Raw genomic sequence first — 19,391 nt, 5'->3', positions numbered from 1 at the left:
AATTCCTGGTTCCAGGAGTGGTCATGTGGGCCTGTCTTGGCCAGTGGAAATATTCCATCCTGCTAGTCACAGTGGATCACAGTTCCTGGTCACATTTCAGGAATGGCCCTGTGACCCCATATGAGCTGATCAAAGCCTCTGAACATTAACATCAGCCCCAACATTTTTGCTGGCACCATCAGGAAAGAGATGAACTCTTTTTACAACAGGATTGCTCGGGTGGTAGAAACTAAGTCTAGATGCGCAAGGGGTCACCAGGTGGAGAGAAGAAAGCTACTATAGATATCGCAGAACTCAGAGGAAGCGAATAAATGCTCATGACGTCATTTGAACCCCAGTCCTAGACTTTTCAGTTATGTCAGCCATAACACGCCTCTTTTAACGAAAGTTCGACTGAATCGAGTTGCTGTCATAATTTTCAACTAAAAGAATACAAGCTGAAAATATATCCTGGCATCTTCTATCTGTGTCTGTGGGGTCTCTTCACCCAGAGGGAAGCCCATTTGCACCCCACTGTTTACCAAAAGCAACATCCTAGGATCTCTAGTGCTGTCCACAGTACTACCCACATCCAACCTTCATGCTTCTCTACAAGCCACAGTGGTCTCTGAAGGCCAGGTTAGAACTTAGAAAAGCTAGACTCGGAAGCAATAAACATACCACGTCTGCATGTGATTTGATTAACAGAGACCCATGACATTTCCCTCAGCCTGACCACAAGCCCCTAAACAGGCAGTTGGGGCAACCCCAGAAGTGATGACATCTCCGTCTATGATAGAAAAGGAGCTTCAGGTGCAATGAGCCAGCAGGTCGTGGGGCCAGAGCAAACTGTCACATAATAATGTCACATAATGATGTTTTGACAGTCCACTCCATTCTTCTGTTTAACGTAATAAATCCTCATCTGTGCTTCTAAAGGGGGCTGGCCAGATATCTTCACGTTCATAAATCCATAAGGAGCAAAATCAACAGACACTCCAAAGATGGCGATCTACACATCAGACACTAAGTTTGGAAGGCTTTCATCTCCCCCTCACCCAGCATCTCCAGCCTTGGTCCTCAGAGAGGACAAATCTCCTGAGTCCTCATCCTCTTTACTTAAGAGCTGTCGAAATAACCAGAGACCCAAATGAAGAAGAAGGGCATTTATAATATTTAAAAAGACTGTGCATGTGCTTAGTCGCTCAGTCATGTATGACTTTTTGTGACCCTTTGGACTGTAGCCCGCCAGGCTCCTGGGGTTCTCCAGGCAAGAATACTGGAGTGAGTAGCCATGCCCTCCTCCAGGGGATCTTCTCAAACCAGAGATCGAACCCGTGTCTCCTGCATTGCAGGTGGATTCTTTACCTGCTGAGCCATCAGGGAAGCCTCTAAAAAGACTCTGCCACCATGAAATCAATCACTGTGAATTTATAAAACCATTTATCTTCTGTCATGTAAATCTTTTACAGTTTTCATTTGATTATCAATTGCTGTCTCCACCAAAGTTCCTGATTGTGAGCAAAAAAAAACCCAACTCTGACTATTTCAACCAAAAAAGGAGTTTTTAGAAAGGAATTGGGGGAGCGCTGAGAATCTCCAAAAAGGCTGGAGAACCAGGCTTGGAGGCTAGGCAGCCATGAACAATGACTAACCAGCACAGAAATGACCCAGTGAAGATGCCACTGATGTCACCATTGGGTATAGACATTGTCCCTTGTTCCGTGAAGCCCTAATGCTAGACTCTGGATGCTGTTCCTAAGAAGCACTTCCCCTCACACCTCTGGAAACTAGACATAGCTGATGACTCCATCCACTCTCCATTCTACAGGCTCTGCTTCTTGGTCACTAACTTCTGATTCAAGGTCTTCAGTGAATGTGATGAGCATCAGAGTCTGAGTTGTGTGTCTGTTCTTCCTATAAGGAGGCTACAAAAAGTACCTGGTGTGTTAAATCTTTAGACGAAGATATGGACTCCATTCCTGCCCACAAATGAAAGGGGTTCAGAGGGTGAGTGGCTTAAAAGAATGACAAATACGATGGAGGAGGAAAGGAAGAACGTACAGTTAGGAGAAAAAGCTTTGCATTTAGGCACTGTCTAGCACCTAGAATCCTAATCTTTGGATTTTATGACCTGGACCAATGGATCCCAGATTCCAATCTAGTTCCCTAATATCAGAAACCTTGCCTTGAATCTCAGCCCTGTTGGCAAGAACTCAAATAATTTCCTGTCCTGGTTCCTCCCTTGGGACTGAGTTTTCTTCTAATAAACCTACAGTCCCTTATTTTATCTTCTCAACAATGCTTAAGTGCCTGATTCTATTCTGGCGGAAGCCCATCCCATAGAGGAGTCAGATTCAAGTGTCAGCATGTAAGGAGAAAATCGTGTAGAGTGAACAATTACCCATGATCCCCTGTTCTTTGGTTTAAGCACTAGCTGAAGTCATCAGCTTGAATGTAGGGGTCTTCATGTCATACGGGAGATAATGCGTACCTTTCAATACCAGAAATACATTCAGTACAACAAGATGTTCCCACTCTGACAGTTAAAGGGGAAACTGGGGGAATCAGAGGCTTCACGGGTCCCGTTTCATGCATACATGGTAACACATGTTCATTGAGGGTGAGCATGGGTAGAATGACTTCACTATTTACAGCTGAAATTATTCTGATTACTCGCTGTTTCTATTTCTTTACTGAGATCAGGATTGTGCCAGGTAAAGCCACTCTGCTTCTTGACCTTCATTCCTCCGTTATCAGGAGCACAGGCAGAGTGGGGACTCAATGCACTCAGGATCTGCTACCTCAAGGAATGAAAAAAAGCCCCAGGACTCTGCAGGATTCTGGCAAGGCCCCTCACCTTCCATCCCTCATACCACCAGGGCCCACAGCCTCACTTCCACCTTCTGCCTTGAGATCACCAGGCTAATCTCTTTATTCCTTTTATTTCCATGTCCTTCAGTTGCTTTAGGAAGACCAGGCTTCTGAGGGTCTTCCCTAACTCTTCAGACTCCAATCTCATGCTCTATATGGAATGTCAGGCAAGTACCACCACCCAGCCCACATCACCCCCGTCCCCTGCTTGACTTTCCTCCATAGTACTTCTCACTACAGACAGCATTTTTACGATTTACGGGATCTGTCTTCCACCACTGGAATATGAGCTCTACAAAGGCTGGCCTTTGTTTGTTTCACACTGCATCCCCCCACCTAGAGTAGAGGCCAGTATATGATATAATGGGCTTTCAATAAATGTTTGTCAACTCAGTGAATCAAATGGACTTTGATGACTCTTCAAGATCGTTTAAACAGACCCTCGCTCGGGCCAAGTGTCCTTTGGAAGCCCTATGCCACATGCCAGCTTCCCTTGTATAACAAACCAGCCCGAGCCTGCACTGGAATGCTTGCATCCATGTGGTATAAGGAGAATTATACACCCTGGACTCACTGACAAATAGCAGCCCCAGGCTCCACCGTCTGCCTTGCATGAGATATAAAGTGGGATGACTCATCCGACTATGATCATACACTTGCTCCTCCAAAAACGAGCAAATGCCAAGTCCTGAACTTAATCTTGTCTTTCAGGGCAAGCTACTCAGAGATCCATTCCCAAACTGTAGTTACATAGCACGAAAAGAAAGAAAGAAAGGGAGCGAGAGAAAGAAAGGAAAGAGAAAGAAAGAAATTTGTTTCATAATAATATGATCCAGCACATTTTGCCAGCCCAGAGTCTTTGCTTGCTTCCCAAATGTGGGGTCCCCGGGCAAGAGGAGGACGTGCTGGGTCCCCAGTGGTCAGCCCCCTTCTCTTAAAGCAAAGGGTCTCGCATCTGAGGCTCCGAACCATCCCTGGAGGCAGAGTCCATTTAGATCTTCTATCATCACACAGAGCTGCCCAAACTTTGCCAGGGCAGTGGGCGATGCTGCCTGGCAGAGCACATGCCCAAGTTAGTACTGGAGGATTCCTCCCCCACCATGGATTCTAATTTTAAAAGCAGTTAAAGAGAGAGGAAGGGAAGGGAGGAGCCGAGGGAGCCGAGGAGAGGGAACGTGCAGCGGCGTTCGCTCACCGGTAAATGATGCCCTTGCTCTGCAGGAAGAACAGGCCAATGGCGATTTCTGCAGCGTAAAATCTGAAATTAAAACAAAAAAAGGCAATGGAGAAACTCAAGGACACCATATGCCCGGCAACTCTCAGAATTCAATACAATATTGAACTGGGCGTAGGGCATGAACGTCTCACCATGGATGGTCAACCATACATCTCATAAAACGAAGTATGGGAGTCTGGACGGATGAACAGGGTTTGGAGAGCTATGAGGCTGCTTTAAGGACCAAATGGGGGTGGGCAGAGGTTCAGCAACTGTTTAGTGGGGAGGAGGCCACAGGATATGATGAACTGGCTGGAGAAGGATCGTTTCAGACGATAACAAGTTAAAATATCTCAATGACAACACCTAACATCTGTTGAAGGCTTACCGTTGACCTTGTATCATTTCAGGTTATTATCCGATTAAACCTTAACAATAATCTTAAAAGATAGTGGTTCTGTGGTAAAGAATATGCCTGCCAATGCAAGAGATGCAAGTTCAATCCCTGGATTGGGAAGATCCCCTGGAGAAGGAAATGGCAACCCACTCCACTATTCTTGCCTGGGAAATCCCACGGACAGAGGAGCCAGGCAGGCTACAATCCATGGGGTCACAAAAAAGTCAGACATGACTGAGCAACTAAACAACAACAAGGTGCTATAATTACCTCCCTGCTCCTCAAATGAGGAAACTGAGGCTTAGTGACAAGAAATACCCTGACCAAGTTACACAGCTAATAAATAGCACAGCCAGAATTGGAAACAGCATCTGGCTGAAGTGTTAGCTTTTCATTTTCAAAACCTAAGAGAGAGATTTGGGGAGAATCAGAAAGCCCGGTTATAAAGGCTGGGCAGGGCTTCGGGGAACTCTGTAAAGTGCCCTGCCAATGTGTCTCATGGGATAATGGAATGAAGGTCAGTGGTCAATTAGATGTTAGAAGTCCTTTTACTTCTAACCAACCCATTAGAATTGTGCCAAGACACGCAAATGGCATGACCTGGAAGCACGGAAATGGTAACCCTCCCAGAATCAATGCTCATGACCTGGGCAGGGGGGAGGAGAGGGGTCAAGGTTGAGCTGCACGGGAGCCAGGAGGCCTCTGCAATGACAGGATGGGGCCCTGGGTGAGCCCCACGGGCTTTCTAGAGGGGACAGTAGGAGCCCAGCAGCCTCCCTAGGAGAGGTTATCGCTGCCGATCCTGTGACTTGCCATGCTCCTATTCACCAACTGCAGGGAGACACAGGATGAAATGTGTTCCAGAAAAAAGAGACCGGCTGTCTTGTGGACTGAAGGTGATGGAACGGACTCAGCAGGGGAAACAGATCTCCAAAAACCCAGAGTCAGTCTCCCCACTCCAAGAGCCACAGAGTATAGTCACTACGCAGCTTGAGCTTTCATCTCCCTGGAATGAGGACAGCTAGGAGGGAGCGAGAACGTGAGCAAGGAAGATCTGGGTCAGAATTCTGGGTCTGTCTCACACGAGCTCTGTGACCGTGAGCAAGTCTCTCAAATCTCTGAGCCTGGCACATGGCAAGCTCTCAACCAATATGGGCAAAGGAAAACACAAAACCTACAGTGACATTCCCCAAGGAATTTTTAGGGCTTTCCTTAAGAGCCAGGGGCAAAACGTGGAGGTCAAGAAATAGCTGTGGTTTTCAAGCTTCCAGCTCTCAGTGGGTGTTAAGCAAGAAACAAGTAGCCCATCTCAGCAGAACACCCTCTGTCCCGGCCACGCATTTCTCTTAAAGAAGCCCAAGATATTTAAAATTCTTATTTAGCTAAAAACCCAAAGGAACTAACCACCCACTCATTCATCCCAAGGGAAAAGCAGAGCACCACTTACACGGCGTGAGGCTCCTTGAACCGGCCCACTTGCTGGATGTGGTACATGAGGTCACCGCCGTTCACATACTCCATCACGAAGTACAGGCGATCCTGCAGGAGACAGCAAAGAGTAAAGTCAGCCTTCTGGAGTTTCTTGGGGCCTGGATGGAGAGCAGATAATAGCTGAGATTTATGATCCAACCCCCTAGGACTCCACGAAGGGCCAGGTGCCTTGATTCCCCAAATGGAGTATTTGTGCCACTGGAAGTACACAAGTGAACACAGGAAGAATGTGAAATTTTTAAAAAAATCTTTTTGTTTATTTGGCTATGCTGGTTTTTAGTTGCGGCGTGCAAACTCTTAGTTGCAGCATGTGGGATCTAGTTCCCCAATCAGGGACCGAACCCAGGCCCCTCGAATTAGGAGTGCACAGTCTTAAGCCACTGGACCACCAGAAAAGTCTCTGAAATTTTTTAAAAAATGAATAACACTGGACTTCCCTGGTGATTCGGTGGCAGAGAATCCACTTTCCAGTGCAGGAGATACAAGTTCGAATTCTGATCTGGGACAATCCCACATGCCGCAGAGCAACTAAGCCCATGTGCCACAACTACCGAGCCTTGCTCTACCACTCTGGAGCCGCAACAAGAGAGGCCACCGTAATGAGAAGCTCACACACCGCAACTAGAGAGTAGCCCCCACGCACTGCAACTAGGGAAAAGCCCGTGCAGCACTGAAGACCCAGCACAGTAAAAAATAAATAAATATTTAGGAAAAATTAATAATGCTAAATTTACTCATTTGTACTGGAAAATACAATCAGCACATCAACCTTGTGACTTAATGGCCATCATTTCAGAGAAAAATAATTTTAATAAAGAGTGAAGACTACTACGTGAATAATCGTATGATATGTAATAGGCAGCCGTGGGAGCCAGCCTCCCCGAGGTGCCCCCTCCGGTGATTTTCACTGCCCGATGTTCATATCCTGGTGTCGTCCCTTCCCTCTACGAACTGGACTGACTTCTGTAGCCAACAGGATACTGTAGAAGTCTTGTGTGTGGCTTCTAGGACTGGTCATGTTGTGAAATATGTGTTTGGGTTTTATTTATATGTTGGAGTGGCGGGGTCGCCAATTTAAAAGAGGGATTTGCTGTCAAAAGTCATGAAGCTATTGTGCTTCAAAAGCTATGTGCTTCATGAAGCTATGAAGCTCCTGGCTGTTATACCAGGAGCGGAGTTAGGAGAGAAGTGATGTGTAGGGCAAAGGGTCCCGATGAAATCAATACAGGATTTCAAGTCTCTCTCCACCATGTGTTAGCTCTGTAACTGCTGTTACTTAACCTCTCAAACCTCCAGCTTTCTCTCTGCCTGTAAAGTGGACATGATTCACCTGTCCTATGGAGTAAGTACATATATAAAGTATTTAAACATGAGGGGAAGGGGGTGACAGAGGTTGAGATAGTCAGATGGCACCATCAACTCAATGGACATGAGTTTGAACAAACTCCAGAAGACAGTGAAGGACAGGGAAGCCTGGCGTGCTGCAGTCTGTGGGGTTGCAAAGAGTCTGACACAACTGAGCAACTGAACAACAACATGATGGTGGCCATACAGCAAAGGTTGAATCTACCATTAAAAAAAATCTTTACAGCGCATAGAACTTGGTCTTATACATAACAGTCATATGTGCATGTGTCAAATGTATACTGAGTGTCCAATAATTAGAATAACAACTGTTCAATAAAGCTGCCACCTTGTGATCACTTGCTATGTGACAAAGCGCTTCATATATTTTATCTCATTTATCTCTCTGAACAATTCAGCGTGACAAGGATTAGCATTTCTGGCAGGATTTTAACCTGGGCAGGTTGGTTTCAGAGTCTACGCTTCTAACCTCTTATTATACAGCTTCCTGTGTGAGGTTCTCACCCAGACACTGCATGGATGTGTGGGTGTCTCCTCCCGTCTGAGAGCTCTCTGTCCAGGGGGGAAGGGAGGGGATACAGAAATCCAGCCATGTGTCAGCCATGGCTGACCACAAGGGAAGGGTACGGGTTAATCAATTATTTTTGAACTATCGTAGGACTTTCTCACCCCGACGCTACTTCACCCTCTCAACATCTCTAATGAGAGACAGAATTATCACTTCTGTTCTCAGTGTCCAAGGCATATGAGATTTGCAAAAAGGTCACTTACAAGTTAGTGGCAGAGTGGAGACAGTCAGCCAGAACTGCCGACAACCAACCCCTGGTTCTTAAGGGGTTTTTTGATAGAAAACAAGCCTAAAGATAGCATCTGTCTTTGCTGCACGTTGAAGAGAACCAAAACACTTGCTTTTAAAAATTATTTTTAAAACTAGCAGATGGCATTGGCCACAGAGAGAGAAGTAAGTGAGGGAGAGATTTCAGGAGCTTGCTTTCTGCTTGAAAGAACTCAACTTGCCCCTCCACCCCCAAACTCATTAGTTAGAATCCCAACATCAGGGAGAGAGCTCCAGGGTGGATAATGCCATGTTCTGTGGTCTGTTTCTACCTTGAACTGTATGTGGGGCCACCCTGAGATCTGTCGTCTCTGAACTGTACCGAGTGTGGCGTTGGCACACTGGCGCTTCAGCTATTAAACGTTACGGCTGGCATCTTGCTGTCCTTTCATTTTCCGAGCAAATACTTAATGATGCCCACTCTATGCCAGGCTCTTCTACTGCCAGAAATGCGGCTGTGAATGATCCGTGGTGCCCGACAGTAAGGATTCCCCAGGCAAGTGGGGAGACCAGATAAACCTCCAAATGGCACGTTTCCTAAAATGGGGAGGGAGATAATTTTAGGTGGGCTATGGATACATATGGTTTTACCTTTATAGTTCTGTGTTTATTTTGATGCGTACTGTGAAAAAATAGCACTAGCACTTGAAGCCCCTGATTTTACAGCTACTGATGTGAAGAGCCGACTCACTGGAAAAGACCCTGCTGCTGGGAAAGACTGAGGGCAGGAGGAGAAGGAGGCAACAGAGGATGAGATGGCTGGACAACATCGCTGACTCAATGGACATGAGTTTGAGCAAACTCCAGGAGATGGTGAAGGACAGGGAGGCCTGGGGTGTGCAGCCTATGGGGTCGCAGAAAATCAGACTTGCCTGAACAACAGCACCGCTGGTGAGGGAGAGTAGAATGCATGGAGTTCCAAAAGAGGAGTGGAGACATTCACCCAAACCTCAGTCTCCTCACTTTAAGATCTTTACTGAGTATATCATCTAACTCATTTACTAAAATTTACTTATTTTGAAATATTTTCTCATTAACTCACATTTTTTTTACTTAAACACAGTTACTTAAAAATTTTAAAGCTTCATATCAAATTCACAAATGGAGATTCACTGTTTCCTCTGTAAAAAAAATAAATGTCTACCGGGACTCTGTTGATTCTACACTATAACCAGTCTGCTTTTGGTATATCAATCCCTTAAATGCCTTATTTTAAAAACAAATGTCCCTGTACCACCAAGTTCATCTCCCATTCCAGAGCAAGGAAGATTAAAATTTGGGAAACACTGCCAAGGGCAACCTAGAGCCCATCCTGAGCAGGTAAGTGAAGTTTTTTAGAACTTTTACTGAGCATTTATTTTTGTAAGTCACGGTGTTAGGAGTTAAAGGAACAAAACTGAGAAGATGCAGGTCTTGCCTTCAGAGAATTCAGAATCTTGGTTAAGACAAATACATGACGAACTCAAGCCATCATCTAAAGCAGAATGTGTTCAGAGAAACTGCATGGCAGGTACAGAGAGTGAGCTCTGGGGACTTCAGCTCACGAAATGGCCTTCAACCAACACCTCCAATTCTAACATAATTATTCCCCCCATAGATAGTTTGCTCAGTCGTGTCTGACTCTTCGTGATCCCATGGGCTGTAGCCCGCCAGGCTCCTCTGTCCATGAAAACCAGAATTGGTAGCCATTCCCTTCTTCAGGGGATCTGCCCAACTCAGGAATCGAACTTGGGTATCCTGCATTGCAGGCAGATTCTTTACCATCTGAGCCACCTGGGAAGCCCGTTCCCCCCCAGCGCCCCCCCCCCCCCCATAATGCCCTAAAATTTGACTTTGTTCTTCCACTGTTCCTATAAAATTATTCCAAGGTTTTAAAGATCCTTCTCCTAGTCACGTGCAGTGGGTCTGGATCAGGACCTATGTGCTGGCCTCTCTTACATGGACATTAGAAAGTATGTATTGAGTCTGGTAGCTCAGACAGTAAAGCGTCTGCTTACAAAGCAGGAGACCCGGGTTTGATCCCTGGGTCGGGAAGATCCTCTGGAGAAGGAAATGGCAACCCACCCCAGTATTCTTGCCTGGAAAATCCCATGGACTGAGGTTCCTGGTAGGCTACAGTCCATGGGGTCGCAAAGAGTCAGACACGACTGAGGGACTTCACTTTCACTTTTTTCATTGAGTCTGGACTCCAAGTCCAGCTTGACTCCTGCTACTTGCTCTGTTTTCCAAAGAGGACTTGTCACAGCTCAAAACATCAACTCTCACTGCTCTAGGCTGATGAATCTTGACTTGAGTTTCTACCCTCTCCCTTTCTCCTGAGCTCCAGTCAGCTCCAGCTGGCTACAGGACGTTTCTACGTGGGTGTTCCACTGTCAACTCCAATTAAAGGCTCCGAAAGGCAAGCTCACCATCTTTCCCCTCAAACTAGCCAGTCTGCTCAACTTTCAAAGTGTTCCTCCCTAATTGTCCTCGTTATTGTGGTGATTTTTCATTTACACACTGCCCTTGTCCCTGAAGCGTGAAACGACTTCAGTTAATTTTAAATTTCCTTTCCCCATGACCTCTCATGTTCAATCAGTAAATAAATTAAATATCTGTCTGTCACTGCAGCGTGCAAAATGGTTGGATAGCATTTCTCAAATTTGGAGTGTGAGTATGAGGATAATGACTAGGGACTTCCCTGGTGGTCCAGTGATTAAGACTCCATGCTCCCAATGTGGGGGGCCTGGAGGGGAAACTAGATACCACATGCCATAACTAAGACCCGGGGCAGCCAAAAAAAATTTTTAAAAATAAAATAATGGCTGAGCTGCACGTGCAGAATTCACCAGGGGGCTTATGGAAATGGCAGGGCATTTAAAGAGATAATCACTGTTCCTCTAAGTCAGCTGAAAGTGGGATGTGACACGATGCCCATGGGACTGCCAGGAGGACATCTGGCACTTTTAATAAGATGCCCTGGACAGAGAAAATCAGCAACGTGGGCAACTCCAAGTGTGTACCCTCTCTAAGGTGAGTGCAGTAAGTGTTAATCTATTTAATGATCTTTAATGATTTTCCAAGCTGGTCTGTGAATCAATCCTGTCTGTAAACTGTTCTCTTACTGCAGAGATCCATCTGTTTCTCCCAAGACACTGTGCAGCTAAGGGCTCTAGCTGCGGCATGAGCTTGTCTTGAGTGCAAATCCTAGGGATCCTGCTTACTCTGAGATCTTGCATTAGTTACTTAAACTTCATCTGCCTCCTTGAAGGGACAGGAACAGCTTCTCCTCCAAACGGAATTGGCAAAGATGTAACAGATGAGGCACACGGAGTCTGTGCAAACTGGTGGAGCCTCATTCATATGAGGCTGTGACTCCTTATTTTCTCTGTATTCTGTAGCCTAAGAATCACTATCAGCATCATGCAATCTGATGCTCCTCCAACTGTATTTTCAGCTTTCTAAGCTTTGCCCTTCCACATAGAAAACAAAGTTCTCAAGTTCAGTTCAGTCGCTCAGTTATGTCCGACTCTTTGCGACCCCATGGACTGGGGCTAGGCCCATCTCTCTTCTTCCTTGGAATTCTATGGACCTTTGATTACTGAATGAACACACACAATGATGGTGAAAGGTCACCATCAAGAGGGTAGAGAGAAGCAGGCTGTGTCCATTCCTACCGACCCCGGCTCCGTATGCCTGGGTTGCATTCCTGGCTCCTTTCTGGCACCCAAGATTCTTGGATGGCTTTAGTTGCCTAAGGCCCAGACAACTATCTCTCCAGTTTCCTCTCCTTGGAGACATTGAATACTCTATTTGTACTGTTAGCAGCAGGCTATGTCCCGCTCCAACCCAAATGATCTCCTTGGACTCAAGATGCTGTCTCCCACCTGACAAGAGCACCAGTTATTCCTTCCCTGTAGATACAACTCCTTCTTAAAGTTTCCTACTGGGCTAGCAGTCAATTATTAGGTGATTGGACTAGGAATAAAACAACTGACCTATATTGAACCAATTAGATTCTCTTTCCTGAGTATGAACTGGAAGGAATGTGGGAAATTTGGTGGACAGACAAACAAGGGGCTAGGGGAGCCATGTTATCATAAGCAGGGAAAAACAAAGAAAGCAAGGAGAAAGAAACAGAGATTTAGTCTAGAAAGCCTTGAAGTTACAGATTCTAGATCTTCATAAGGCTCAGGTATTGCCTTTCGGTCGTTTCTTTCCAATATTTTCTTTTTTAACAGCTAATTTGAAAGAAGGATATTCTATTTCTTGCAACTCAACCAGAGAGACTACTGCCAAGAGCTTCCTACGGCAACACTCTTACATCAAACCATATCCTTGGATACCGCTGCCAACCCAAACTTGACCCCAAATTACAAGGACCCCTTAGACACTCTTCATGCTCAATGGACATGCCATCAGGGGCCAGCTCTACAAGTGAAATCATCCTCATCCCCTTCACTGTCCCTTTTTGCATTCTGGGTTGACGTCCCTCCCAACATGCCTTGCAACTGAGTTCTTGCTGGGCCACGACAGCAAATTTGGGGAGGAAGTAACTTCTGTCCTTCAATGACTCATGAAATCTAATTCTATTTAAAAAAAAAAAAAAAAAAGAAGTGCATATGTTCAATTGAAAAGAAAACATTTAAAATAGATGTTTTGCTAAGGAGACTCAACTCCCTGGCCCACCGGCAGTTGGGAAATTGCATGAATGTGCTGGGCTGACAACTGTCCCTGGGAAACACTGCAAAAAGGCTGGAGGAAATGCAATCCTTTTGGGCCCAGGCAGCCAGGTGCCCCTACAGCACAGCTCAAAGGGGTAGCCTCATTTATTATTTGTTCTGCACTTTGTACACCATCTCTTTTAATCTTCACTTCTTATGTCCCTTTAAAGACGATGAGACCAATATTCAGATCTGTTAAGTGAATTCCTGGAGGTCACACAGCCAGACATCTCAGACCTAGATTTATTTGACTGAGAAGCTCCTACTTATCCCTTTGTACTTCTAGAAAAATGGGCCTAAACCCCATTCTCCTAAGACCAGTTCCTCTAATGAGCAATTCGCTAAAAATTCAACCCCCTTCTGCTGGCTTTTCCATCTGTGTGTTGATGCTGAAGCTGAAGCTCCAATACTGTGGCCACATGATCCAAAGAGCCGACTCATTGGAAAAGACCCTAGTGCTGGGAACGACTGAAGGCAGGAGGAGAAGGGGAAGACAGAGGATGAGATGGTGGGATGACATCGCTGACTCAATGGACAAGAGTTTGAGCAAGCTCCAGAAGACAGTGAAGGACAGGGAAGCCTGGCATGTTATAGTCCATGGGACTGCAAAGATTTGGATACGACTTAGCAATTGAACAACAATGTCAGTATTAACTTTTGCCACCTTGTGGTACATTCAAAACTTTTAAGGTATTTTATCACAGACCCTCATGAAATAATATAAATTCAAAATGAAGACAATTACCCACAGGCCCCTCCCTAAATCAATGTTTTGATTTGTCTATATCTCTGATTCTTTTCCATGTGCAAATCCAACATTTAGAACAATCTCTTAAATAGAATTTGATATCTTACATCTTCTGTTAAATTGAGCCATGCATATTTTTCAAGGATTTAAAAAATCCAGTTGTCTAAGAATACTTCTGATGTAACTTTGCTTTTCTAAACAAGTTTTTTGAAATTAAATTTGCATCATTTTAAGAATGACAAAAGCTGTTTCGTACATTGGTGGGGCGTCTTTTCCCCTTTTATCTATTCTGACCACCATCAAGATTCTTTTTCTTTTATTAAGAATCTTTTATCTTCCAAATTCTAAGTCTATACAAGAAAAACACAGCAAGTCTGCAGCATGATATACTAGATCTGTCATTTTTTTTTTTTTTAAAGGTAGCTGATTCATAAAGGAATTCTGGGTCACAAGATACAAAATGACACTCCACTCGGGCTACACTGGCCTGGCCGCTGCTCCTCAAACACGCCGAGCATGTCCCTGCCTGGGGCGTTTACACTCATTCTTCCTGCTGTCTAGAACACTTTGCCCCGAGATATCCACATGCCTCGCTCCCTCATTTGCTCTGGTCTCTGTTCAAATGTCATCCTTATCAGAAATACCGCCCCTGATCATCCAATCAAAAATAGCATCTCTGTCTTCATCCATCATCTCTTGCTCCCTTATTTTTTGTTATTATTGTTTATTATCTGTCTCCCCCACTCAAATGTAAATTCCAAAGGAACGGGGGACTTTTATCTCTTCTGTTCGTGGATGCATCCTCCCAGTGGTGCAGCTGGGTCCTGACACATTTATGTCAACAAATAAATACTTGTTGACAGAATCAATAAGCATTAGTACCGTCTGCAGCCTGGCAGTAATGATCTGACTTTCAGGGATGCTGGCTTTAGGGATATTGTCTACTCCAGCCCAGGCTCCACCTCTAGAGCACCAATCTGGGGTCAGGGGAGATGTAATTCCAGAAGGTAACGATGACCACCTTCCTGGGCTTTCCTGCTCACCTGAGCTGGACTAACAGTGCTCTGTCTCATCTACATGCAGGGCTCCCTAAATCTGAAAATCACTCCGACCATAAAGTCTTTCCAGTCATCATAATATCCTTGTGAGACAAGTGGGTGATGCTTTCCTAGTGAAACGAACACCTGAAGGGGCATTAGGTCACTTACCACTCACCGACAGTGTCAAAAATCAAAGTCAAAGTGTTAGTCACTCAGTCACGTCCGACTCTCTGTGACCCCATGGATGGAAGCCCGCCAGTCTCCTCTGTCCGTGGAAGAAGACTGAAGTGGGTAGCCTTCCCCTTCTCCAGGGGATCTTCCCAACCCAGGGATCAAACCCAGGTCTTCTGCATTGCAGGCAGGTTCTTTACCAGCCGAGCCACCATGGAGACTAGTGTCACTTACAGTGTAACCTGAGCTATTGCAAATTTCTGAGGGTTGGCTTCCTTTGAGGAAGTGTGAACAGTAGTATGTGCTTATGGTGTCTTTGTTAAAATCAGACGTGATCGTGACAGTGAAGATAATTTATAAGCTAGAAAAAGGAGTCTGGATGTAAGAGGCAAGCTAGCAAGGCTTCAAGGTTGAGGGTTCTAGAGTCTTACAGAGCAAATCCCAGCCCCTTTCCACAGACGAGAGCACTGTGAATAGCAGCTGGGAATTACCATTCCCCTGCTCTCATGTGGCAATGCTCAAGTTACTTTTCAGGGTATCAGTGCCCTTATCTCTACACTGGCGGCAGTTCCAGGGCTCTCCCAGGGTGGTGTCAGGAGGATAAAATGAGAGGTTATCTGTGGAGTATTAAGCACAGAGCCTGACACTCTAACTGACATGCTAACGCCAGCTGCCGCTTTTTATTGTTTTTATCTGTTAAGGCCATTTTGGTAGCAACTCAACATAACCTATTAGAAAAAACTTGGATTCTGGGTTCAGCAGTGCTGTGTCAAGGGCAAACTACCCTCCACGTCCCAGATCCTCAATCCTTTCACCTGCAAGGTGGGATGTCAGATAAATCCTTCCACTGCAAGATTCTTTGTGAGGCTGAAATGAAGCAGAGTATTCACAGGCCCACATGATGGTAGATGCTCAGATGGAGAGTCAGGTCCACTCCAAGGGTGGGAAATTGGAGGGGTGTAGCAGGGCTGGTATTTTAAGGAGCAGGTGAGGGATGTGGTCGGGCCCCCGCTGGAGCCAAGAGACAGGCTGGTTGCTGGCAGTTCCACCCCAGGCGAGTCAGATGAAGTGGGAATCAGGGAACACACACTCAGAAGACCTCACCGTGTAGTGATGAAGTGTAAAGCCCATTGGAGCCTGGCTGCCTGGCTTCCAATCCTGGCCCTGAAATGTATGAGCTCTATGTATGGCTTCAGTGCCCTCGTCTATGAAATGGGGGTGATGCTGGGACCCATCCAGGACCATCATCCATGTGACTTAACATGACTGGACCTGTGTCTCATGTATTGTAGAAATTTTTCTTATTGTTTAGTCTCTAGGTCATGTACAACATTTCTGCGACCCCATAGACTATAGCCTACCAAGCTCCTCTGTCCATGGAATTTCCCAAGCAAGAATACTGGAGTGGGTTGCCATTTCCTTCTCCAGGGGATCTTCCCCGCCCAAGAATCAAACCCAGGTCTCCTGCTCAGCAGGCAGATTTTTTTTTTTTAAAACCACTGAGCCACCGGGGAAGCCCTATCGCATTATTAAATCTCTGAAATAAGTTGATGCAAACTTAAAATACAAGTGCTTAGCCAAAGGAAAAAGTAAACAAAAACATTTCAGTGGGGGCTTTTCACTCAACAAGCATCTGTTGAGTGATGTGGTGTTGGATGTGAGATAGGAGGAGTCTTGGCTCTCCTCTCAGCTGACCCTGCTCAGCCCCCAAGGGACTCATGCTCAACTGGCAGGAAGGGCATCTCCCTGAGCCAGGCATAACTCTGCTATTTAAACTTACAGGTTTTTTGTTGTTTTTTTTTTAATTTTGGCCACCCCACAAGGCATGTGAGAAGTTACATTCTTTTCCCGCAAACAATACAGACGGGATAACAATTTCATCTGATCCTCACAGAAAGCAACCAGTTCCATCCCCAGCCTTGTTGGATGGGGCCGGTCTTTAAGAGGAGGCTTTTCTCCCCACACAGGACTCAAATCCATTCAGTTCTCTTGACTGTTAACCTCTCTTCCCTGGCGGGTGTTGGCTCATGGAGGGGACCCAGGATGTTGCACCGTTTCCATGCACACCCAGGCCCTACTCCCCAGTTCCAGAAAGCATACTGAAATTCAAGACTCAGCATTAAAAGAAGAGCCTCAAATCCACTCTATCATGTTTAAAATGGTAAATTACAAATGAAGATACTTTATTTAATGAGTATTAGTCATCAGTGATCAATTTCCCCCAATCTCAACACATCCAACTGAAATTGAAAACTGCTCCTCCAAGATAGCCCAGCCTCTCCCTTGAGAACAAGATCTCCTTCTTAGTCTACCACTGAAACTGTCCTTCATCTGGTGATCTCCACGAGTCAATTTACGAACTGCCAATGGAAAACAGAGAAGACATGGGAATGAGGGAATCTAGAGGTCTAAGGGTCTAGTGGTGACTTGAATACCTCCAGGCTTTAACTCCCCAAGGTAACATTAGAGATTTGGACTTGTAAGATGCATGCCCTTCTCTATCTCTGCCAAGTCTTACGTGATGTGAATTGTTGCTCACTTAACATTTTTCTTTACAAAGACTCTATTGTTTTACTCAAAAATTTTATTTTAAAAGCAAACTTTAGTCACCTTTGGGGCATAATAGTGAACCAATTCATGAAAACTGTCAAGTAACAGAAAAGTTTCATTTATCTATCCTGATTTCTAGAAGAACTGCATCACCAGGGGACAAAAAAAACAGATGAGGGAAGTCTCTCTTTATAAAAACATCCAACTAATAAAGAAAAAGAAACGACAGAATTAGGAAATCACCACCTCACAGTCTTTTATAAATTCACGGACCCAGACACAGAGCATCTCTGGTTGCCAACATACAAAAAGAGAGGCAACTGGACATTATGTGCCTTTGGATTTAAAAAAACAGCCACCTACGGTCTTACCCAAGGGATCAAACTTGAGTCTGGCCAAGCCTCTAGGTCCAGATTCCAATTTTCAAAAAAACAGGGGACAGCGAAAACAGATACAGCAGTTCCCAGACAGCAACCAGTAAAATTCGGACTGTGAAAATGTTGTGGGTCAGACAACCCAGGCTCTTTAGGAGGTAAAAGAAAGGATGGAAGGAATGGAGAAGGAAATCATTATATTAAAGACACATCAAATTACTACAAATGGGAAAGAGTAAACTATCTTATCAAGGGATGATAAAACTTAAGTGATAAATAAAACTATAGAGACAGGCAAGGAAGTCAAGCTACCATTTGTGGGAAGATGGGAGATTAGGACACAGAGAAGCGTTTAGAGTGGCTGCCAAAGTTCGTTCCTGACCTGGATGGTGGTATAAGGAGCTTAACTCTGTAAAAACTCACTATTAAAACACTAATTGTGTGAGGTTTCTTTATATTTGTCTTATAACATCTCAAAACTTAAAAATTAAAAGACTTTATAGTGCTGTCTCAAATGAATGAAATCTGTAAAAAAAATACATAAAATGAAAGCAAAACAATGACTTAGAAACTGCTATTTAGGGACTTCCCTGTGGTCCAGTGGCTAAGACTCCATCCTCCCAAAGCAGGGAGTCCGAGTTTGATGCCTGGTCAGGGAACTAGATCCCACATGTCATAACTAAGAGTTCCATGCTGCAACTAAAGATTCCCACATGCCGCAATAAAGACCCAGCACAGTCTAAATGAATATTTTAAAAGAAACTGTATACCTATGGCTGATTCATGTTGACTACAGCCAAATAAAAAAGGAAACTGTATACTTATGACTGTTTCATGTTGATGTATGGCAGAAACAAACACAGTATTGTGAAGTAATTATCCCTCAATTAAAAATAGGCAAGTAAAAAGAAGCTACTATTTGTCAAAGCTCAGAACCTGACTCCTGGTCCTCTCCCTCTTTGTGAAAAAGGCAAGTATGAGAAAGATGTTAATGGCCATGCTAGCACCAAATAGAAACATTCTCCACGAGGTACTCAGAAGAATGTACAGCGAACTAAAAAGAACACAATTTAAAATTTGTGCAGCACCCAAAATCACCCTTCAAACTGCCCAGCATCATACTGCATGGTGATACATGCTTCACACTTTGGTAAACATGACTTCAGCTCTTAGTCTTGCCTGCAGTGGAGTGAAAATCTTCTTATAGCCCGTTTTCACCAGCAGACCCCAAAAAGAGGCTGGTGGGTCAAAATCCCCAAAAGAAATACTGCACACATTTGCCAAGAATGTTCCCTCTCTTGATGACTTGTGGCAGGGAGATTGGGATTTGGGGAAAGGCCCCCAGCAGAAAAACCATCCCTTCACCCAAAACGCAGATGCCCCTGTGGCATCAAGTGACAATCTAGGGACCCCTTGACTTCTCCAGACTCTGCTATCACAGCACCATTACATTGTTCGGTAATATCCCCATGTCTGTCGCCTTTGCTTTCAGAGGAGAAAACAGGACCTAGCTTCTCAAAAAGAGGACCTAGCTTCCTCAGCTCTATACCTCAGTACCAGTCTAGGCCAAGGCCAATGTTAAATGTCTGTGAAGTCGATAACCAGCATTTATGAGTGTTTGGGGGCTTCCCAGGAGGTGCAAAAGTAA

At 44.9% G+C, this 19,391-nt stretch overlaps 1 protein-coding gene across 1 annotated transcript in view; it reads right to left on the bottom strand.

The window, feature by feature from the left end:
* Positions 1-19,391, bottom strand: part of PRKCB (protein kinase C beta) — a 221,911-nt gene that overhangs the window by 39,072 nt on the left and 163,448 nt on the right. The window contains exons 10-11 of the mRNA XM_065919292.1: positions 5,914-6,005; positions 4,049-4,111 (exon numbers count right to left, since the gene is read on the bottom strand). Coding sequence (XP_065775364.1) covers positions 4,049-4,111; positions 5,914-6,005 — 155 coding nt within the window. The remainder of the gene's footprint in view (positions 1-4,048; positions 4,112-5,913; positions 6,006-19,391) is intronic.

This window comes from Muntiacus reevesi, chromosome 2 (genome assembly GCF_963930625.1).
Source record: "Muntiacus reevesi chromosome 2, mMunRee1.1, whole genome shotgun sequence".
Lineage (NCBI taxonomy): Eukaryota > Metazoa > Chordata > Mammalia > Artiodactyla > Cervidae > Muntiacus > Muntiacus reevesi.
The sequence above is the reverse complement of the archived record's forward strand: the minus strand, read 5'-3'. Positions and strand labels throughout refer to the sequence as shown.